This window comes from Lactuca sativa, chromosome 5, assembly GCF_002870075.4.
Source record: "Lactuca sativa cultivar Salinas chromosome 5, Lsat_Salinas_v11, whole genome shotgun sequence".
Classification (NCBI taxonomy): Eukaryota; Viridiplantae; Streptophyta; class Magnoliopsida; order Asterales; family Asteraceae; genus Lactuca; species Lactuca sativa.
This window is the reverse complement of record NC_056627.2, coordinates 70,410,554-70,434,804: the sequence shown is the minus strand read 5'-3', so window position 1 is coordinate 70,434,804 and position 24,251 is coordinate 70,410,554. Positions and strand designations below refer to the sequence as shown.

Genomic DNA, 24,251 nt, shown 5'->3' with positions numbered 1-24,251 from the left:
TTATGATTCAAGACTCTAAGGTTTCTTCATTCTAACTCTAATTTCTGAATAATGGTTTTTGAACAAATGAATTTTTTTAAATGTATCATTATTAAAAATGGAAATTTTGGCCTGGTTTTTCTGGATGTTACAAGTTGGTATCAGACTCCTGGTTTGAGGGATTTGAATGAACACTCATGGGACTCCAAAGTCAAAGTATGGAGCTGAGAGTTTTTATAAACCTTTTTAGAAAAAATTCATTTCAAGGGCAGAAAAGGGAAGATGCATTGTGTATAGTTATTTGAATCTTGAGAAGTGATTTCCCAAACCATATTTGCTTTATATGATGTAATTAACTTGTTGTTATATGTGTTATAGTATGATGTGTATGCCATAAGATAGGCTAATGATCTACTCATTATTGCATGCTAGAGTGCCTTATACAAGAGATGCCTTTCTATGTGTACCGTATGGGTTGTTAGAGATACATGTGTAGGCTAAGGATCCTTAGGAATTGTGTGTTAGATAACCCCTCTAAATTATTATCATCTTGAATAAAACTACCATCTTCATCTATATCAGGTTCCCATATAGCTAGTTCTTTGACAATAACCTGGTATTCATTTCCCTTTACTACAAGAGAAATATTCTCTTTAATACTCTCCATAACTCCAACTTGCACATACACTTTACCCACAAATATGCAACTGGCCTCATCATCATCATCATCATCTAAGAAACACATTGGTCCCCACATAGATGTAATTATGTTAAAACAACGGGATTCCATGCACACAAAGGAATTCGATGTATTTTCAACCACAAAAGTCTATGATACAAAACATTTTTTAGCAATAGACTTTAATTAAGAAAAAATATTTTGGATCCCAACATTAGAAGTGAAATATTTGCAAGATTTCACTGAATCACACATCAGCCACATCCAATACCCTCTTACATATCTAAGTTTTAAATTATAGATCCTTTCTTTATGAAATAAGTTAAAAAGATTTGGGATTAAACTAGCATCTCTTACCTCATCAAGTATAGTAGAATAAGTATCTGTCATCCTATTTAATTCTTGATCCCCAATAGTCACATTTTCTGAAGACCATCCGGTATTGTCTTCCTCAAACCTTTAGCTAAAACCACTTTGTCATATGACTTTCCCTATCAATCCCATGATCATTTACACAATGATTATTATGGCCAGAAGGCTTATTAGTCACTTTATGTAGCCTCCTTACATCCTCATTTCTCTTAAATCTAAAACTAATGCAAGAATATGGTAATTATCGAGCAATAATTACTGAAGCCTTCTTTCCATCTCTGTATTTTCTTAAAACTTAATAAAACGAACGAACCATATCTTCCCATATTTAATCCTTTTGTGAAATACATACATCCATAAGTATTCCCAATTTTGCACATCGATTCCACAAAGCACGTGGTTACAAATCATTTGGTAAGTTCGTTACAAAAAAGACACAAACAATTTATACAATGATTCATGACTGAAACATCCCGTTTCTAGATCAAAACTGTACATCCCTCCTCATGTCAATGTTTTGATTCTTCTGAACCCCATTTGGCCACCCTACATATCGCTACCCATACTTATCACTAATCGCTGTGTTATAAGTCTCATATTGAAAGTTTTACAATCAAATTCTACCCAACAAGGAACCCACCAACAAACCCCACGTTTAAAATCCACAAGAAAATAGAAGTTCATGTTGGAGGAAAAAGTCAACAATCGCTAGGGTTTTTCAAATATGACAATAAAATTAAGAGAAAATAGTTATCATTCTACTTTTTCTTCCTACTTGTCTTCCTAACCACATGAAAATGATGACAAATGTATTGAAATATTATTATTTTTATCAAAATATGACAACTGTCATCATGTTACATGGGTAGGAAGATAAATGAGAATAAAATATGGTAGGATATTTAATTTCTCGAAAATTATAATTTAACCAAAGCCAACAACAATGCATGCTAAATAGAAAAGTGACAGTTTAATTTTAATTTTTAGAACTACCAAGTTAAATCCAACGTTTTTTTAATATTAATCTTTCTTGTAGCCATTTTTTTGTTAATATTGTTGTTCTTTATAGAGTTTGATTAAATCTTGGAGCATGGAATCAAGTGCTTTGTTCCATTCAAGTCACTGTAGATAAGTAGTCCAAAATTTCAAGCATTCGAACGACAACATATGACTTACAGATAATAATAGCCTAGATATCACACGAGATAGGGATGTTGTCCTCAAGAGAAATTTAGGTTAGAAATGGAATTTGAAGTATTTCAAGTACATTCTTGATCCAATAAGGATGCTGATATCACTAGGACAGTTGGACGATAAAGGACACATTATGTATTTTAACAATCACGAGTGGAAAGTAATGAATAAGAAAATTATGAAAGTCAGAAGTAAGAAACATTTTATATGGTCGAAGCTTCGATAGATGGAGTCAAGTCAACAATTGAAGATAAATACACTTCTACTTTATGGCACCTAAGGCTTCAAGACATGAATGACATAAGAAGGGAATAAATATGTTTCCTTTCAAAGAAAACGCCAACGCTAAATAGAGAAACCATGGAATTTTGTAAGCCATGTGTTGTTGGTAAAAAATAGAGGTTACCTTTGCAAAGATAGGACAAACTTTGATCTTTTCAACTGGAATAAATGATTCCATGAGGATTGTGTAAGTGTATTTCATCAAGAATGAATCTATAGTATTCGATGACTTACAAAAGTGCAAGGCCGCTTTTAGAAATGAGAATTCTCAAAGTCAAGTACCTAAAGTCAGAAAATAGGGGTGAATATAGAAGTCCAGAGTTTGTTGATTACTATTGAGGACGCGATCCAAACAATGAAAATGGTTCTAGAGACACCTCAATAGAATGGTGTAGTGGAGGGAGTCGATTATAGAGAAATCTTCTCTTTGGCTGTGAAGATGACCATTGTAAGAAAGGTACTTGGTATTGTCATTACAAATTATTTTACTCTAGAGCAGCTTGTTTTGAAAATTTCTTTCTTACATGATGACTTTGATGAATATATCTACATGGTATAACTAAAAAAGTTTCCAAATTATTAGAAATAAAAACTGGTGTGCGAATTGATGAAAAGCCTATATGGATTATAACAAGATCTAATGTAGTAGGACTTGAAGTTTTACGACTTCATGAAGTAGAACGAGTACACGAGATATGATCGTGATCATTGTTGCTACCTAATTTCCTCTAACATTATCCTCTTGCTTTATTTTAATTACATGTTGGTACCTAGGTTCGATATGAATGAGATCAACAATCTGAAGAAGTAGTTATCCTGATAGTTCAAGAAGTACTTCGACTTAACTTATGCTAAGGATATAATTTGGGAGTCACATGAAACTTTCCAGGAGTCAATACGTAAGACTAGAATGAGCAAAGTAAAAATAGAAAAGGTCCCCTATGCATCAATAATATGTAGCCTGATGTATGTAATGGTTTTCATTAAAAGAGACATTGCTCACACTATGGGAGACATTACGAAGTTCATGTCCAATCTTGGAAAATGAGTGTTAAGAAGGTCTCAAGTGGCTTCTTTGCTACTTGAAGTTAACTTGGGGAGTTGTGCAGGTTAAGTCTTTGCATATGTTGACTTGAGGAGTTGTGCAGGTTAAGGGGAAACACTATGAGTTATGTATTCACAATTTAACTAACAACCATCTATGGGATGTCATAACTACAAAAGAGTGTTGCTCTTTTAACCACAAAAGTAGTAGATATGGATATATCAAAAGGTACAAAGGAGCTCATTTGGAAAAAAGAACTTCCTGTAAGACTTATACTTTAATCAAGAACTATGTATCATACATTGTGATAATAAGAGCGCATTTTATGTGGCGATGAACCCAATATTTCCCATCAGGATGAAACATGTCATGATGAAAAACCATTTTATTAGGGAAATGATAAGCGATGGTACACTCAATTTGAAAATGATCCTTGGTGCATATAATTTTACATATACGGAGATGTTATGTATGGCCTCAACTAGCATTGCCCTGAATTAAAGCTAAAGCATAAACTATGAAAATTTTCAGATTATTTAAACTGGGTGGTAGAAGTTCTGCCGTTCAACCTCAAAATGGGAGAATGTTGACTTGTGGAGTCTAATTTAATACCAAAGGCAAAGTTGTTGCAAGTTCGGTAAAGGGTGTAGCTTCTTAGAACGTATTCTTGAATTTGGAGTGCAATATGATTTTTGGTGTCAACAAAGGTTGAATCAAAGTTGAAGTTTAGGCAATAACGTAATCCCGATAAGATGTTTTGAAGCAAATATTCACCTTCAATGTTATCAAATGCTTCGGTCGGTAGCTAAGCACTTTTTAGTCCAATGATACAAAATTAAACATTTCAAGCTTAGAGGACCAGTTTACTTTATCTGTTAGCCTGTTACAACCCTATTAGCACCACCAAAACTCTTTAGGTCAACAATGCTATTAATATATCCCGATTATTGTAACTCGAATATGTAATTAGGAAAATATGATATGAGGCGTTTTAAATCCAATAAATACATAGATATTGTAGAACATATTGAAATCAATAAAAAAAATCTCTCCAATTTGCTTGTGGATGTTGCATACTCACATTGATCAAGTGAACCATGTTAAATCTCCTTTTGTTTTTGTTAATATGCTTACCATAATCATTTTCATTGTTGTAAGTTTACTTTATGTCCTAATGTGTCACGACTCCTATTGGTTCAACTTAAAATATTATGGTCAATGAAATTATAACTGTATATCTCATTTATGACAACCCTAATTTGATTAGAAAAATAGTGCGTGAGGCGTTGTAAATACAATAATTACATATTGTATAACATAATTTTTTGTGTTTTTGTTAATCTTATTAATTAGCATAAGCATATATTGTGTTTTTTTTGGTCTGAGTTGTCATTTCCTTGGAAAATTATTCTATTGAGGATTTTATATTTTATTAGTTTTAACTCTTGGAAACTACGGTTGCAAAATTAGTTAAACTTTTATAGTAAAAAACTAAAAATTATTAATACATTATTTTAAATAAATTATTAATTAAGAAATATTTTTTGTTATATAAAATTATAATAGCTAATTTAAATAAATACATAAATAATATCAACTTATAATCTATATTAATTTTATTTATTTATTTTTTAATATTATTAATTTAATATAATTAGAATCGAAAATTTAAAATTAAAAATTAATAGATTGAAAGTGATATATTAGAAAGCATAATAAAAACACACTATCACCCAAATTTTTTTTATTAGAATACGAAAATTAAGATCCGTACGAAAGTTTCAATGTTACATTTCAATATAATTTATAGAAAGTAGTAACTATTATATTCATATTGTACAACGTCACATTTCAATCATTAGTCAAATTCTCACGCGTATTTTTTATTACCCGCAGAGTAATTGACTAATTTGAGAATACCATCTAATTATCTACTAAAAATTATGTATACAACTTAAACAAACACGTTATAATAGCGTTAAGCAATCAGTGAGTTTACTTTGTAACATCTGGTCAACGTTTACTTTAGACAAGTACACGAATATATACATGTAAATATGGCGACTTTCCACAGAAGAAAGTACACAAAATGAACCCAAACCTGTTCGACGCATCCTTAACAGGAAATGTACAACTCCTTAATGCATTGCTCCAGGAGGACGAGCTCGTTCTTGACAGGATTCCACTCAGCTGCTTCAGCGAAACACCATTGCACATTGCAGCCTTGAGAGGCCACCTCGATTTTGTGAAGATTCTTGTGCGTAAAAAACCGAAACTCGCTATGTCTCTTGATTCGCAAAGAAGAACAGCTCTCCACTTGGCATCTACCGAGGGCCACGTGGAGATTGTATGTGAACTCCTGAACGTGATGAGTCCTGAAGGATGGCGTTTCCACGACCAAGAAGGAAGAACAGCGCTGCAGTTGGCTGTCATGAATGAACAATTAGAGATAATAAAACTTCTGATTCAGAAAGATGTTGGTAAAGAGCTACAAAGAAACGGGGAGACCATTTTGCATACGTGCATCTCATGGAATCGCTTTGAGGCCATGAAATTGCTGTCTGAACTATGGAATGATGAAGAGCTGGCGAAGCTCACAGATTGCAATGACAACACCCTCCTTCACCTAGCTGTTGTTCATAAACAGATCCAGGTTTTGTTTTAACTTTGCTTTTAATTAAGATCACTTTTGACTGATCTGTAAATGTCGAATGGCTCATGTTTATGATTATATGTGTAGACTGTTACGTATCTTCTTCAGAAACCAAGTGTTAGAGCAGCTGGAACTATTGTTAATGGACATGGATTCACAGCACTTGATATTCTTGATCATTGTCCACAGGATCTCGGCGCATTACAAATTCGTAGTTTACTTATGGAAGCCAACTTTCTGAGAGCTAAAGATGTTAGCTATTCCCTTAGACCATTTCAAAGTTCAACGGAATCCAAATCCTCAGAAGCAGTTGCCAATCCGGAAAGCAAGCACAAATTAGGATGCATGTCAAGAGTATGGAAGTGGTATCTGAATCACAATGGAGACTGGTTGGAGAAACAACGTGGGATTCTGATTTTGGCAGCGATATTAGTGGCAGGAACATCATTCTATTCTGGGCTACACCCTCCAGGAGGAACGTTTATTAATTCTAATGATGGACCTCTGGGAAACGCAGTTCAAACAGAAGTAGTAATGGGTAATTCCACCACATTCGTGATACATAATACCATAATCATGGTTGTTTCAATGATGATTGCTCTAGTGTTTCTGTGTGGAATCTCTCTACGGAACAAGTTCTGTTTGTGGGTGCTTAACCTCGCAAGTGCTTGCATCCTGTTTTATACGACTCTTACTTATTTACAGGAGATAGCCTGGATGTCGCCTGATTCCTGGGTGAATGCTCCAACAGCTTACATGTGTTTTGCATGGATACTGCTGTGCTTTTTGTTTGCCTTCATCCACACGGTATTCTTCGGAATATGGGCGATAAAGAAGCTCTTGAACGCTAGAGCAAGGAAAAGGAACAATATATGATTATGTTGTGGTATAATAATCTACAGTCTGTCCGTTTGTACGTTGATCATATTGAATTTGTTTCTATTGATCTCTAAATGTATCATATGTTTTATTTGCTTTGGCTGTGGCTTGAGTCTTTCTTATGAAGTGAAGTATGAGTTTAATCGCATTTATGTGGCTTATGTAGTGGGACCAAGAGAAACAAGCGAGAAACCGAATCAAATTTAAACCGACATAATTCTTATATCGGACCTCCTTTTAAATTTTTACCTAGCTAGTTTGATTGTCTTTGGTGTCGTTTTAGATGCTTAAAACTTGAAACGAGGTATGCCGAAAAGATCGTAAGAAAATTTGTATTGAAGATACAAAATGTATAAGAATTCACTCGCTAAATGAATTACGTATAGTTAATTTAGATGCTTTACACATTAATTATTTCTTATTATGTTTCATTACTAACTATAAGCAGTGACCAATCTAGCCCGGAAGTCAAGTGGGTGCATAGTTGACCGTTGAACGGTGTAAATTATTACTAATAATAATAATAACCAAAAAATCGAATAACTCTTAAAACCTTCAACTAAATATCATTTCACAGTTGAAATCTACAATGCACATAGCTAAGAAACGTTTGATAACATTTTCATTTGTATATTTGAAAATCCTTCTCTTTCAACCGCGCAAATTACATAATCATTTAGAAAATCATCCGAAATTCGATTCGGCAAGTCCGACTATACAAGCTTCCTCACGGAAAAACATCTCTCTACCGTTGCGGTTGCAACCGGCAAGACCAACGACAACTTCACTAACCGATAAATCAAAGGAAAGAACCGATGCGTCTTGGTTTCCACCATCACTTAAGCAAGGTCGGATATCCTCTTCAAAGTTGCAAATATTTCATCTTGTTGCATATGATTGGGGTAAACCGAAAGTTCTTATAGAATATCCAAACTATCTTTAGAGCTAAAATCATGTGGATAGAAATCGATTAACTTCTATAACTTTGATGGGTCAAAGTCACAAAATGATTCATATGGATCAAACCTGTCATACAAATAAGCAGTTCGGAACTTACTTCATTAAAGCAATCACCGAACTTTTGAATTTGCATATCCAAAACCATGTTAAAACAAAAAAACTCGTAATAGTGGCGGTTGGAAATATTGGTATATTGTCTTCGAGCTCTTGGGTTGACATAAACTTTTTCCATGTTCAACATTTTAATGCCATTATTCTCACAAAAAGATGTGATATCCAATATAAGTGCATCAAACCCATCATCTCTCATCATTTTCAATGTTGTAATGGTTGATTTCACCAAATTTAAAGCATTCACAATATCTTGATCATTTCTTAGTAGAGCTTGTGACAATGTTTGTGATCCCCAAAATTTTCAACATCAATTGCAAGTGGAACACAAAATCAAATGATCGAAGATATATTCGAAGACCACTTGCTTGACGTTGACTAAAACTATTAAGGCCTTCATCTTGAATATATTCAAGCACACCAAAAGCAGATGAAAACAATCCAACCAAATGTGATAGATTCTTATTATGAGAATTCCAATGTGCATCTTTAGCTGTAGTAAGAGAAAGTTATTGGTTTAATCCACTTCTGGTTTCAATTTCACCACGGTCGATGGATTCTTCTAGTTTATCTTTTTGACTTTCGCGCATCATATTTGTACGTTTACAAGAAGCACACACAACATTCATTAGAACAGCTACCATATCAAAAAAGTCTCCAACGTTGTGATGTTTTTTTTGCAACCGCCACAATGACTAGCTGTAATTGGTGAGCATAGCAACGAACATAATACGTAAATGTATTTTCTCTCATGATTAAAGATTTTAAACCATTAAAGGTCTCACTCATATTGCTTGGTCCATCATAACCTTGTCCCCATATCTTTGTCAAACTCAATCCATATTCAGAAAATAAAGAGTCAATAGTAGATTTTAAAGACAACCCATATGTCTCATTCACATGAACTAGACCAATAAACCTTTCTTTTACAATCCCACATGTAATATATCACAAAACTACCACCATTTGTTCCTTTTTGGATATATCGCTGGACTCGTCAACTTTTATATATATATATATATATATATATATATATATATATATATATATATATATATATATATATATATATATATATATATATATATATATATATATATATATATATAAGCTTTTGGCTATGGGTAGTATAACAATCTTGAGCGATACACCTTTTTTTTTAATATATATCCCAATTTATAATGTGACTACAAGAATGTCTTGATGAAAATTTATGTCAATTTATAATTTGGTGAAATCTACTTGTTTGCATCTCGCCTAGTTACCGGTCATGACTAAACTAGAGCGGATTGCAAACGATTATGCATCTTTTGATTTTCACAAATCACATTCCTTGAGCGACTTATGGACATTTATCCCATTGTTTACATAAATTCTAGTAGTACGTTCATAAGAAGTCTTAAATCGATTTTTATAAGAGGAATGTATCAACTAATTTGATGTTACTAATTATTATGTCATGTTACCAATAATTTGCCCAATTCATTCTTTAACCTTAGGAGTTGGTTACCAGTGGGTTTTCTTTAAAAAATGTATAGTTTGTTGGTGTTTTTTGTAAAGACGCCTTACTTGAATGGTGTTTTTTTTTTGAAAAAAACAAAACTCCCATGTGTTTTTTGAATGATTTTTGAAACATAATTACCCTAATGAGTCATTTTCTCTTGTTTATTTTCCTTTAATAATTTTTTATCAGCAATTACCGGTTACGATAAGGTGAAATTGAACAAAGTATGTAGTTTGTTGTTATTTTTTATACAAATATTTTACTTGGATGATGTTTTTTGAATATAGAAAATTTGAATGGTGTTTTTTGAATGATTTTGAAACATAGTTACCCTTATAAATAATTTTCCTTTGATTTTATTAGCGAACTGCAAGGTATATATGTTTTAGGGGTTTTTCATGCTCTCACTTCCCTTAAGTAGCTAATCGAGATGGTTCTTAACCCTCTAAGTCTATGCATTACTAGATAACTATCTATTACCAACTAATTCCATGCATTAATCCTTTCCACAAATAAGCCTCTCAAAGACAACTCCATAACAATTTTCACTTTGATTGAGACGCTCAAGCAAGTCTGTAAATTAGCTCCCTATCACTACTAGAAAAAAAACCTTTAATGAAACATAAATTACGAGACACTAATTTATGAAAAAAAAATATATGTCAACAAACTAATGTCATTTTTTTGTGAAAATTGAATCATAAAATTAATGCCATTTTTTAATGAAAGTTGAAGGATTTAAGACATACATAGTTTTCTGTTGTAAAATTATCTTATTTTTGAAAAAACAACTTGTGACTCTTTCTAATTATGTATGCGTCTTGAATATAAACTATGTTGTCTTATATTTCCATCTCCATCCCTTGCACTAAATTCCAAATGAAGAGGTTATACTACTTAGGGTTCACTTTTACCTAAGTATCCATATTTTCTTGATCATGAAATACAACCTAATAGTAGGGACAACTTTTGGGCATTTTAGGGATAAGCAGTCTAGATTGTCCATGATTATTTCTGTAGCGTCTAAATTTTCACAATGAATTTTTATTTCACAATAAGATAAATACCCATTTTTATAAAAATAGTTATGAACAAACCACTTGTTCATAAGTCCATAACCAAAATTCAAAATCAAAGTATAAATAAAATTCATCACCTAAATCTCAAAACATAATTGTTTCTGATATATGTGTATAGTCATGTTTTCGCCATCCCATGATAAGAAGATAAAAATTAAATGTATAAGTATAAGCATAATGCTTAGTGAGTTCCCTATAAATAGCACATACATCTCAAGATAACTTTACATAACAATAACAATATAATCTCCAAAATTTCAGATCTAAATTTTCATTTGAAAATCAATGCATTTGTCCCAATTACAACTTCTAGGATCAAAATAAAACCATTTGATTCAAAACATTTATCTGAGTATAGACATAAGAGTTATTAAGTGTGAAAATCTCAAATAGATGTGATGCAATCAAGTTGCGCCCTTCCTTCAATACAAGAAAACTGGAAACAATTTAAACTTAAAACCATAAGCACAAAGCTTAGTAATTTTTCTAAGATACAACATATCAAACGGGCCCTGCCCACATAAATAACTGGCCCCGCCTAAAGATTATAACAGTCCCCACTCTAACTCACATAACAGGCCCCACCTAACATACATAATGGGCCCCACCTAACTTACATAAATACATTTATGCAAGAGTCACATAGACAAAAAAACATCAAGTATCCTAAAATTTATAGTGAGAAGACTAACCTAAAGCTAAGAATTAAATCCTCACACTCAAGTCCTTGAAGGAGTCAACTGGTACGAACCACCTAATAATGTTGTCATATATGCCTGGGGCTTAATGTTCTGTGATAGTGGTTCCGACTGGGTCGAACCATGAAATCACAACAATGAAGAGGAGACATCATTCGACGTCCGGGAGGTGGTTCCGAGAGGAAGCTCCGATGGTTTAGTTAGTATGTGTGTGTGTGGGAATATTGAGATTAGGGTTTTAAGTAAGAAGAAAGCGACCCCTTCCCCTAGAAGAGAAAGATCCAATTTATACATGTATTCTTCTGAGCATGATCCTAACAATATCATTTGTCCCGTTTGGGCCGGCAGGACGTGGATGAGTCCCATTGGTGGATCGTGCACCAATAGTGGTCATCATCTATTGGTTTAGAGGAGACAGAGGATAACGCTCTGAGCATTACACTTGTCGCCCTAGGACGTGACTAACTATGTTTTGGCTTATTATAGACCAGAGATCATCATCTGGAACTGGACTTGGAGCGAGAGTGCCAAGTACCGAGATCCTAGTGTAAGACCACAACGGCGAGTGTGAGGGTCAGGCACTAGGCCAGGTAGTGACCTTTAACTAGGTCGTTCTAACGATAGCAACTTTGTTATCTTTAACGTATTCCTAGAGGGATACATTAATAAACCCCCTAGGCTAGTAGACGTCTCCGTTGGCATAACGTAGCCGAGTTGATCTAGCCATGATCAGGACATGTGTTTGGTGGAGATAGTCTGGGCGTTTGATGATATGATGGAGCCGTAAGCATAAGTTGTTTCATCTTGGAGACGGTTCAATATTCTCTCTCCTCATTTAAACCTTCCTTATCAAGGATAAATTTTCTTTTTACGCTTTGGCTCTCAACTTCTTCCAGTTTCTCTTTACATACCGTCTCTTCTTTCCTGTGTTTCCACTAAGAAAACAATAGAGATACCAAGATCTGGAATTCAGCTGACACCGAAAGAGTCTGAGGCTCTACAACTTTGCTTCAGTTTCATTCCAGATCATTGAGTGTAGTTTCCGAGAATGGGGCCATCATCAATCGGCCACTTCCTGGAAAAGTCGGAGTCCCAGTCCCAATCTTTAAAATGGGTTGTAGTTGCCAACGACTGATTTCTTTGATGAAATCATGCATCATTACGACTTCTCTATGGAAGATTTAACCCCAATAGCTGTGAACAAGATCGTGGGGTTTGAACTGGCTAGTCGAGCCCTTGGTGTTGTTCTCTAATTCTAGGTGTTCAAGGATTACTTCAACTCATCCATATAGTATGGTGTTCATTCCTTCTCTTAGAGGCGAAACATCCACACATTCATCATTAACCAGAGGGCGCCCAATAAGAAGTGGTAGGAAAACTGGTTGTGGGTTAATAGAAACCTAATTGGTTAAAGTTTTCCCTGAGTGACCACCTTCTCTGACCGGGTGCCACAACTTCGGGGGTGCTAGTCTAAACGTAGCATAGGTGTTGAAGAATATATGCATTGTCAGTGAGGATTAAGAGGATTGCATCATGGCGACAGCGGGAATGAGCGTCGCCTGTTAGGCCCGAGGGACGATGTCCCAGTTCTACATGGAGAAGGATGATATGTTCTCATCTCCTCCCCCCCCCCTTTACTTTTATGGAATGAGCGTCGCCTGTTAGGCCCGAGGTGGGTAAGTCATTTTCTTTTTGTATTTCCATGTATCGAAAGGATTTTATCCCTTGAGATGGTTATGCGAGGCAAGTACAAGGGAGATTTCCAATACCATGAGCTACCCTTGCTAAATATCCTTGCTCTCCTTGTTAGCCCTGATCAGGCACTAACACTTGCTACTCCTTCTGCCAGCACAGGCGAGGATTCCTTTGGTCACGCTGACCCTGGGTCGGTGGATGAACCCGTTAGTGGTGTTTCCTGTAATGATCGTCTATCACAGACCCCTAAGGATGAAACGACGAAGGAGGCAAGGATCAGCGGCAGTCGTGCACCCACCAAGTGGCAGAAAACCAGGATGGACTCCCCTCTTGTGGTGGATGGGTAACACACAGACATCAAGTATTTTACTTTTTGACCCAAAAGTATAAATATGTTGCAAAATTGGTCCTTATGCCAATCATACATGGGGTGTACATTTGGCATAGCTCATTAAAATAGGATATATGTGCATGTGAGTATGTCGGGCATACTCATACGTACGTTGGGCATACGTGGCAGGTGAGCAAACCCTAAGTTTTAGGGTTTGAACACTATTTAAACATCCTTATCCCTCAAACCCCTTTCCCTCCATCAACCTCCATCTCCCAAAAGCGTCCCATGGAAACCTTAATTCTTTGGTGTGTGATTTTAAGCTTCAAAAGAGTGTATTATTGTGCTTGTGATGGAGGAATAAGATGGTAGATTGTCTTGGACGCTCAAGGAAACTTAGATCCAGAAGTATCTCACTATCAAGCATCCGTTGAAGGTATAAAGCTTGGAACTTGATGAATGTTTTCCTTGGATCTTTCTAGTTCTTAGACTTTAATGCATTTTAGTCCCATAACCTTGGTGTTCATGATTATAGCTTAGTCTAAACCATAAGATTTGTCCATTCAGAGGTTTTTGAGTGCTAAGAACCAAAGAAGTGTGATCTTGGTCCCTTTTCTTCCCTCCATGAAAGAGTTATGACACTTTAGTTTGTGTATTAATTTAGGGTTTCGGTTTTTGGACTCCTTCTAGCCATGGAAAGTCATAAAGTTGGAATGTTTATGACTTAGAATGATATTTGAGGCTAGATCTCAGCTTTGGATGTGAGATCTTAATGGATTAAGCACTTAATGAGGAAAAGTGGATTTAGGCTGAGTACGTTGGGCGTACTAGGTGGTATGTTGCATACGAGGCAGAGGCCCTAAAGTTGGAGAGATCGCAACTACTCTAATGTATGGAGTGAGTACGCTGGGCGTACTTAGTCTGTGATGATGTCCTTTGACTTTTTGACTTTTTAACCATGACTTTGACATGGAATTTGACCAAGTTTGGCTTAGGTGTATTTTGGATAGTTTGAGATTAGGTCACTGTTTGTTGTATAGGTGATCTGTAGAGTTGGCATTTGGAGCAACAATCAATTTTGCTATATCTCAAACTATGAGGTGAGTTGTCCTCACTGTACTTGAGGGTCGAAGGCAGCAATGCCAACCCACTGGATTATGTATTATGGTATATTGGATTGATGTTATGCTGGTTATATAATAGACTGGTATGCCAGTATGATTACTAGTGTTAACTGACTATGTGTTAGACTGGTAGATGTGTATGGTTACCTATACTTGTTGGTTATTGATAGTTATTGCATAAGTCGACATGTTATAGTTTGTTGGGTTGAGGTAGTCCTCCTTTGTGCTGAAGACTAAGATACCCGGGGAGGTCTAGATAGGTTGAAGGTCTGAGAGGTGATCCAATTAGGCTAAAGGCCTAGAGAGCGGTTCGGATAGGCTGTAGGACCTACGAGGCGGTCCAGTCAAGCTGAAGGATCATGTATGCATGCAGTTATCTATATGGTTGTGTGTGGTATTTAGCGTAGATCACTGAGCTTTGGCGTATAGTTGATTGTTATGGTTTCAGGAACTTCAGAGGCTAGGGGCAAGGAGAAGCCGTGATCATGCATATCATCCTAGATATTTTATGAGTTTATGATTTTGGGATACAATAATTCATGTTTTGACATTTTAAGAAGTATGATTTGTAGAAACTTATGGTTTTTGGATGGTTTTGAAAATGAAAAATTTACCTTTATTTTTGGGATGTTAGAAGTTGGTATCAGAGCCTGGTTTGAGAGAATTAGATGAGCATTCGTGTGAATCCAGACTCAGACAGAGGAGTTGTAAAAGTTTTCAAAAATGGTTTTCAAAATTGTTTTCCAAAGTAACCAAGGAAAGATGAGATGTGTACAATCAACCGAAGCCAGAAAGTATACCCCAAGTTACCCACACTAGCCTTGTTGAAAATAACCAAAACCCGAATTACACACTCGACCCGTTTTCAATTCGGGTTAACCGGGTCGGGTAACTCCGGTATCGGGTATATCTTTTCGGGTATTCGGGGTACTTGGTTTTTTTAGACTGTGTATAGGGTATATGTATACGGTTTCGGGTGTATCCGAAATACCCGATTTATTTAAAAAATAAAGGACATGTCGGGTAATATCCACACTTATCTATATGTTGTTTATGGCTTTACACTCATTCTCGATCATTAATTTCAAAAAAAAACCTTGTCTATTTCTTGAGTCTTCCATCGAAGTATGGAACCATACGAAGACAAAGAAACCTCTTATTATTGATAAGATTAAGGTTTTAAAAGATTACTTGATATCTTAAGTATTATTGACTAAAAAGTCTCAATGCTCAAAGTTTGAGTAACTTCGTCTATGTATCTTTTGTTTATGTAAATAAGACTAATAGAGAATGACATATTTATTTATTTACATTATTTTCGGGCAATACCTAAATTACCCTAACCCGACCTACTACCTGAATTACCCAAACTCGAATTACTCAAATTTAACTCAGTTCTTTTAACGAGTATTTTTTAACATGAAAAACCTAAATTACTCGAAACCCAAAAAATTTAATCGATCAACACCCCTAACCCACATTTTTATTTGCTTATGATGATTATGATAAAACTACATGGTAGTATTAGGCTAGGGATCTTCAGGATTTTCATGATATAATTTCCTGATGTTTGATGCCTGCCAGCCTAGGATAATTTCTTGTATGATAGATAAAATTAACATCATTACTAGAGTTGCTTAGTGTATACATCATAGTTGTATATAACTAAGATTTTATAGCTTGAGAATGTTTAATTTAGCCTTATTTCCTGTACCTTATCTGGTTGTGTGGCTAGGATAGAACCAAGTATTCGACTGTCTTTGAAATCCAACACTAATTATGATAAGCATGCACGAGTGCTTGCAAGGTTGGTGTAGCAGGCCGGTTTGAGTGATGATTAGCCACTCTCGAGAGAGTGAGTATAGGATGTATGCATATCCTAATTGTTGGGTTTGCTTTTGGGTAGTTTGTGATGATATATTGAGACTAATATGAGTCGATATGGAAGGAAGTATGGGCCTGTTCTAATGGAAGCATAGGACCCGTACTGTCACACCCCAAGCTAGAATGGAGGAAACGTCCAGGGGTGGATGACTTTCATGTATTTTATCATAACAAAATGCATAATAGTGACCAAAGAAAACATGGCCATCATACATATAATTGAAAATGTTACATCATTGTAAGTGTTACATGTTTCAAAAGTCAATTATAATATGATGACAAAAGATTTGTTTAACGCCTTATTGTCCCATCCTTAAAAGCTGGTGGCTACCTGTTTTAATGGTTTCCTGAGAATACAAGTTGTTCTGAAAAAGTGTCAACAATTAAGTTGGTGAATTCATAAGAGTTTGTATGAATAATTGTAAGCCTTTCTTTGTAAAGTAATCGTGTTTGTTTCCATAAAATCTGATATTTTCCATAGAAATGAGTTGTAGTCTTAAATTTTCCATGAACGAAATGAAGAAGTATTTTCCATACTTAAAATAGTAATATGTAGTTTTATTCGTATATAAAACCGATTGAAGAAATGTGTTTTCGTGTAAAATAGACGTATTTTTGGTTCCCCTTGTGAGTGTTCGTAACTGTGCTAAAGATAAAGTTATCATAACAAAATGCATAATAGTGACCAAAGAAAACATGGCCATCATACATATAATTGAAAATGTTACATCATTGTAAGTGTTACATGTTTCAAAAGTCAATTATAATATGATGACAAAAGATTTGTTTGACGCCTTGTTGTCCCATCCTTAAAAGCTGGTGGCTACCTGTTTTAATGGTTTCCTGAGAATACAAGTTGTTCTGAAAAAGTGTCAACAATTAAGTTGGTGAATTCATAAGAGTTTGTATGAATAATTGTAAGCCTTTCTTTGTAAAGTAATCGTGTTTGTTTCCCTAAAATCTGATATTTTCCATAGAAATGAGTTGTAGTCTTAAATTTTCCATGAACGAAATGAAGAAGTATTTTCCATACTTAAAATAGTAATATGTAGTTTTATTTGTATATAAAACCGATTGAAGAAATGTGTTTTCGTGTAAAATAGATTTATTTTTGGCTCCCCTTGTGAGTGTTCGTAACCATGCTAAAGATAAAGGTATCTGCCATGATGTTCTTCAGCCATCAAAATGTTTATGACATTTGTCACCCATAACCTACCGGTCTAATTGTAGTTAATAGTTAGGGTGTGGGATAATCAGTTCCATATAGATCTATACACAAGTATCACACTCTCCAACAGGAGACTCTGGTTATAAAATAGGACTTTCGTGTATACCTTGGTAGGTACGATGAAGACAATGTCTCACAAATTTATTCAATGAGTTTACGTGTTTTTGTAATGAAAACGTTTGTATATGTAATTATCCTTCTTTCCAGGAAAATAAAACGGTGTAAAATAATTATATATGTATTTTTATATAATTATACCCTTTGCTCAACAAATTAAAAAGGTGGTATAACTTCATGAGTTTGGTAGTAAAGCCAATTCATGTATTTAGCACTTTTTCACAAAAGGTTAGAAAATGTATTTAAACACTTGTGTTTTAATGTAAATTTTCTTGTGTTTACTTGTATTTCCCCCTAAAACATGGAAAAAGTCTTCAAAAATGTAGGGGTATGAACTCAGCTCGAGTGTGTTCTTGACTGGATAACGAGTGATAGTGATGATCTTTAAGTTAGAACGATTGAAGGTAGTCGTAATCCTAATAGTTTTAAACACATAATAGTGTGTGTAAATGAGAGGATATATAAAAAAAAGTGTTGTCTAAACACTACATTATATAGGAAATACTTACAACAAATCTCTTGGAATCAACTTGAAAAATAAACCTTGAATGGTTTGAACTTGATCTTGAGAGAATATGTGGTGAAATATGTTTAACTGCGAATGAGGTTAGAAAGAGTCTTTGGTCCTAGTTAAATAGGGGAATAAGAGGGTAAGGTGAAGTGATGTTTGCGTTGGTTTGTGTAATAATCTCATTGGGAAAATAATCCACCAACCAAATCATGAATTATCTAAATATCTAGGTGTTTTCGGCCAAGTACTAACTACAATCAAGTGTGATTTCAGCCAACACCAATTGAAATCACATGTGATTTCCGTCCTGGCACAAACCGAGATCACCTTGGTGATTTCGGTCATGGCTTAACCGAAATCACATGTGATTTTGGTCCTAGTGACAACCGCAATCCCAAGGATTTTGGGCTTTAATCCTTTGAGCTTGTTGACTCGTATCATTCTTTGTTGACTTGTTGACTTAGCTTGACCAAAAATTTACGGTTGTCACATCATCTCCCCCCCCCCCCATTAGAAAGAATTTCATCCCAAAATTAGCATTTTGTGTGGGACTTCAAGGGTTGGGGAAAAGATATGGGTATTTTTGCTTCATCTGGTCTTCGCGTTCCCAAGTAAATTCCCGTCCTCTCTTGGTGTTCCACCGGACCTTCACTATGGGTATACGACTTTGCTTCGTTCTCTTAATTTCGTTGTCCATGATTTCCACTGTCTTTTTGATGAAGTTGAGAGTCTCATTTACCTCGATTTCATCGAGTGGGATTATAAGAGTCTCTTCAGACAGACACTTCTTTAGATTGGACGCGTGAAAGGTAGGGTGTATGTTGCTGAGTTCCTGTGGTAGTCGAAGTCTATAAGCTACCGGACCGATCCTTGCAAGGATCTCAAATGGTTCGATATATCTTGGATTAATTTTTCCACATTTTCCAAAACCCCCTTCCAGTGTGAGACCTTTAATAGCACGCAGTCGCCAACCTGGAGCTCTAAGGGTTTACGTCGCTTATTCGAGCATAGTTCTTTTGTCGATCCCTAGATGCTTATAATCGTTCACAGATATGAACAATCTTCTCCATAGTTTCTCGTATGATCTCCGGGCCGGTGAGAGTGCTGTCAGGAACTTGCCTCTTTGCTAGTTATTTGTCACCCACTTTAGCCCAACACAGAGGTGATCTGCACTTGCATCTGTAAAGGGCTTCGAATGGTGCGACCTTGATGCTAGCGTGATAGTTGTTATTGTAAGAGAATTTGATGAGTGGTAAATGGGTATCCCAAGCTTTACCAAAGTCTATCACAGAAGCTCTAAACATGTCTTTTAGCATCTGAATGATTCTCTTGCTTTGCTCGTCAGTCTGGGGATGGTATGCTATACTCATGTCGAGTTTGGTTCCTAAGGACTTTTGCAGTGACTTCCAAAACGCTGAGGTGAGTCTACAATCTCTATCAAAGATGATGGATATTGGTACACCATGTAATCATATGATCTTTTTAATGTAGGTTCTGGTTAGCTTCTCCATCTTAACGGTCTCTTTCATTGGCAGGAAGTGTGTGGATTTGCCGATGTAGGTAGCGATTTCTACCTTCATGTTTGGCCACCAATAAAGTTTCTTGAGGTCCATGTACATATTGTTTGAACCGGGATGAACGAAATATCTTGTCTCGTGAGCTTCGTTCATGACAACGTCTCTGTACCCACCAAACTTCATTGTCGAGATCCAATTCATGAGATAACGCACTCCTTCATCCTTAACTTCTGATTTTTTATCCATTCATATTAAGGCTTCACCTACCATATTCTCGGGTTTTAAGGCTTCCAGCTGAGCCTCTTAGATCTGCGTGGACAGGTGTGAATGGATAGTCATGGTTAATGACTTTACTCGGCAGCCCAAGTACTCTTTTCGACTGAGGGCATCTGCTACTACATTTTCCTTGCCTAGATGATAGTGAATCTCACATTCATAATCATTTAGTAGTTCTACCCATCTTCATTGCCTCATGATGAGTTCCTTTTGATCGAAGATGTGCTGGAGAATCTTATGGTCCGTGAAGATTGTGCACTTTGTACCATAAAGGTAGTGCCTCCAGATCTTCAGAGCAAATACTATTGTTCCTAGTTTGAGGTTATGCGTGGTATAGTTGAACTCGTGATTCTTAAGTTGTCTCGAGGCATAGGAAATGACCTTTCCTCGTTGCATAAGAACACAACCTAGCCCTTTCTTGGACGCATGGCAGTAAACCACAAAATCTTTCATCAGTTCTGGGAGGGACAAGATTGGGGCACTGCATAGGGCTCACTTTAGTGTTTGGAATGCAGTTTCTTGTTTCTCCTCCCAGTTGAAGATTACACCCTTCTGAGTCAAGGTGGTGATTAGCTTTGCAATCTTGTAAAATTTTTATATAAACGTCCTGTAGTAGCCAGCGAGGCCTAAAAGTTGATGAATTTCCCTTGGTGTTCTTAGTGTCGCCCAGTTTTCTATTTCCTTGATTTTAGTGGGATCCACATGTATCCTTTCCTCGTTGACCACACGACCTAGGAAATCCACTTTTGAATCCAAAATTCGCATTCCGAGAACTTCGCATACAATTTCTCATCCCTTAATGTTTCTAAGATTTTTCATAGGTGCTGACTGTGTTCTTCCTTACTTTGTGAGTAGACTAGTATGTCAATGATAAATACTATCAAAAATTTGTCTAAGTAAGGTTGGCATACATGGTTCATCAGGTCCTTGAACACCATGGGTACATTTGTTAATCCTAAGGGCATTACTACAAATCCGTAGTGACCATAGCGAGTTCTGATTGCAGTCTTGGTAATATCTTCCTCCTGGACTCACAACTGATGGTATCCAGATCTTAGGTATATCTTTGAGAAGTAACTTGATCCTTGTAGTTGGTTGAAGAGGTCTTTTATTTGAAGTAAAGGATATCAGTTTTGATGGTGAATTTATTTAGTTCCTAGTAATCTATGCACATGCGGAATGATCCATCCTTCTTCTTCACGAGCAAGACCGGTGCTCCCCAAGGCGAGAAGCTTGATCTGATGAATCCTTTGCTTAGCAGTTCGTTTAGTTGACTGGACATTTCCTCCATTTCTGCTGGTGCTTAGAGGTATGGGGATTTGGCTACGTGGGTGGTTCCGGGAATCAAGTCGATTATGAACTTGACTTGACATTCGGGTGGTACTCCTGGGAGATGTTCAGGAAATATGTCAGGGAAGTTACAGACTTCGGGGATATCTTTGATATCTTTCACTTCTTGTTTCTTATCCACCACATGGGCTAAAAAGGTGTAGTATTCTTTGCATAGATACTTTAGAGCCTTAACGCAAGAGATGTTTTACAGATTTATGTCGGGTTTGTCGCAATAAATGACGAGGGTTTCGCTACTTGGTAAGTTGAGTCGAACAACTTTTTCATAACATAAGATATCGATGTCGTGAGGACTTAACCAATCCATACCAATGATAATGTTGAAACTCCTTATTGTAACCAGCATTAGATCGATTTGAAAGGACTAGTTGTTTAGAGTTAGAGTACACCCTATGTACACGTATTTAGTGCTTTCAGTTTTACCATTTTCCATTTCTATTGTGAATATTTTGTTGAGTGATTGTGGTTTTTGGTTGAGTATGTGTTTAAACTTGTGGCTCATGAAACTTCTCTCCGCACCACTATCGAAAACTATGCATGCATATGAGTTATTGAGAAGGAACGTACCGGTAACCACTATGGGGTCCTTCAAGGATTTCTTGTGCCCTAATGTCAGAACCTTTCCAGTACTAACAACATTCCTGTTATTGGCTTTTGGGCATTCCCTCCTAAAATTCCCCCGTTTGCCCACACCCGCAGCACGTTCGGCTCACTCCGGTATTTATGGTTGGGACGGCCTGTTGGTTTGGCTCCTTATAGAAACAAATAGTGTGTCCTTTCTTGTTGCAATTTGTGCAATGCATTTCCTGACAAGCTCCAATATGGTGGAAGTTGCACTTGTTTGGGTAGGGTTCCAGCATATTGTTTTGTTGGTGTTGGGGCGGCCGGGACAATGATAGTGTGGGTTGCCATTATTTGTTGTCCCTTGATGGGCTCTTACGTTGATTTACCTTTTCTCTTGTTCCAGGGTCTCTTTTGTTGTCACTCCCTCTTGCTTGTTCGGGAATGGTCGTCATAAAGCCCTAGCAGACTCCATGATCCACAAGCATTCGTACCAAAAGTTTGGCACTATCAAAAGTGGAGGGGTTTGAAGATACCACATTTCCTTGAATTTGGGGGGGGGGGGGGATAGTCCCTAGATGTAACGCTCCACCTTTTTGCTTTCTAGGGTAACCATCCCAGGACAAAGCACCGCCAAGTCACTGAACCTGGTGGTATATGTTGTTATATCGGAGCCCTCCATCGTTAGGTTCCAGAGTTCTTACTCCATTTTTCGTACTTCACCAATTGGGCAATACTCTGCTAGCGTCATGTACTTTAGGTCCTCGCAGCTCAAAGTGTTGGCCACAGGGAGTGTTAGCGATTTGACCTGTCCGTTCCACCAGGAGAGGGCCCCGTCGGTGAATGTGCAGGCTGTGAATTTGACCTTAATCTCTTCCGGATAGGCACATATTTCAAACATTGACTCAGTCTTCTTGAACCACCTTGTCCGGGCGATGACAGGTCTGTCGCCATAGAATGTTTTGGGTTAGCAGTTCGAGAAGTCCTTATAGTAGCATCCTCTTGATCGTCCATGGTTGTCACCTTGGTTAGAACTATTAGTACCAATTCCATCCCCATTGGCACCATTGGTGCTAATCTGTGTTATGGCCGTGGTTACAACGGTTGTTACAACAGCTTGAAAGACAACAGTATTCACTGTGGGGGTAGTGGTGGTGGTGGTGGTGTTGCTGGTGTGTTGTTGTAATGCCTATTAGATTTGCGCGATGGCATTTTTCTGTCATAAAGTTTAAAGATAAAGCAATGATGAGTTTTCAATAGTGGTTACAAGTCGGGTGTTATCCGACTAGATTATTTTAGTTCTATGTGTTTTATGTTCCGACTTTAGTGTATTTTGTAAGCAATTCATGATGGAAGTCTACCATAGTTAATTAAACGATTACAATCAATTTATGAATTTAATAGTGACACTCCAATGAAATAAAATGCATGCCAATTTCATTGATATATTTTAGTACATAATGTTCAGAAAATTTGACAATTTTAAGTAGGCCTGCAATACATCAATGTAAGAGAAAATTTGACAGCATATCAACCCCTTGAATAGTGTATTCACTTATTCTGTAACACCGTAACTTTTTGAATAAAATTTGCATTTAAAATCACATAAATCTCATAACACATTTCGCAAAAATCTCATTTATTTAAATTTACAAATCACAACTCCATAATTGTTTGATTAAAATCTAGGATCTTCAAAACATAACTCTTTCTTTGTTGTGTACAATCAAGCCGGTGCCTTCCCGTGATTCTGAGAAAAACCTGAAACACATAACATGGTAAGCACGAAGCTTAGTGAGTTCCCCAAAATACCACACACACAGCTCATTAGCCACTCGAGGCTATATCACTGTAGGACCCTCCGATCAATCTGTCTCAGTAGGACCCTCGAGTCCTATGGTTCGTTGGACCCTCTGGTCCGGTCTGTAAAGCTCTGCATAGCAATAATCACAAAGACATAATGCACATCATACAACATAAAGCAGGATAACATAATATTCAAGGTAATCACATATGTGACAACCATCAATTTCTGGTCAAGTCAAAGTCAAATAAAGTCAACAGGTCAAACCTATCAACTCATCTAACCCTTGTATATTAGGGTTTACATTATGTTACTATTGTACAACTCGCTATTTTAATTAGAAGTTATCACTTGGAAAGTTCGTATGTTTAGAAATTCTAAACCCTAATCGGGGTAAGTGATGAAACTATTCGATAAA

The 24,251-nt window shown here is 36.2% G+C and overlaps 1 protein-coding gene across 1 annotated transcript; it reads left to right on the top strand.

Annotated features, from left to right (window-relative positions):
• Window positions 1-5,640: 5,640 nt before the first annotated feature.
• On the top strand, window positions 5,641-7,231 carry LOC111898401 (ankyrin repeat-containing protein At5g02620). The gene is made up of 2 exons (XM_023894323.3): window positions 5,641-6,204; window positions 6,292-7,231. Exons 1-2 carry the CDS (start codon window positions 5,641-5,643, stop codon window positions 7,078-7,080), a joined length of 1,353 nt encoding a protein of 450 aa, XP_023750091.1. The 3' UTR covers window positions 7,081-7,231.
• The last annotated feature ends 17,020 nt before the right edge of the window (window positions 7,232-24,251 follow it).

Excerpts from the sequence above, each read along its gene's own strand:
- LOC111898401 (XM_023894323.3), top strand. The coding sequence starts at position 5,641 with ATGAACCCAAACCTGTTCGACGCATCCTTAACAGGAAATGTACAACTC. Across the intron at positions 6,205-6,291 it reads TTGTTCATAAACAGATCCAG|ACTGTTACGTATCTTCTTCA; the intron begins GTTTTGTTTTAA and ends TTATATGTGTAG.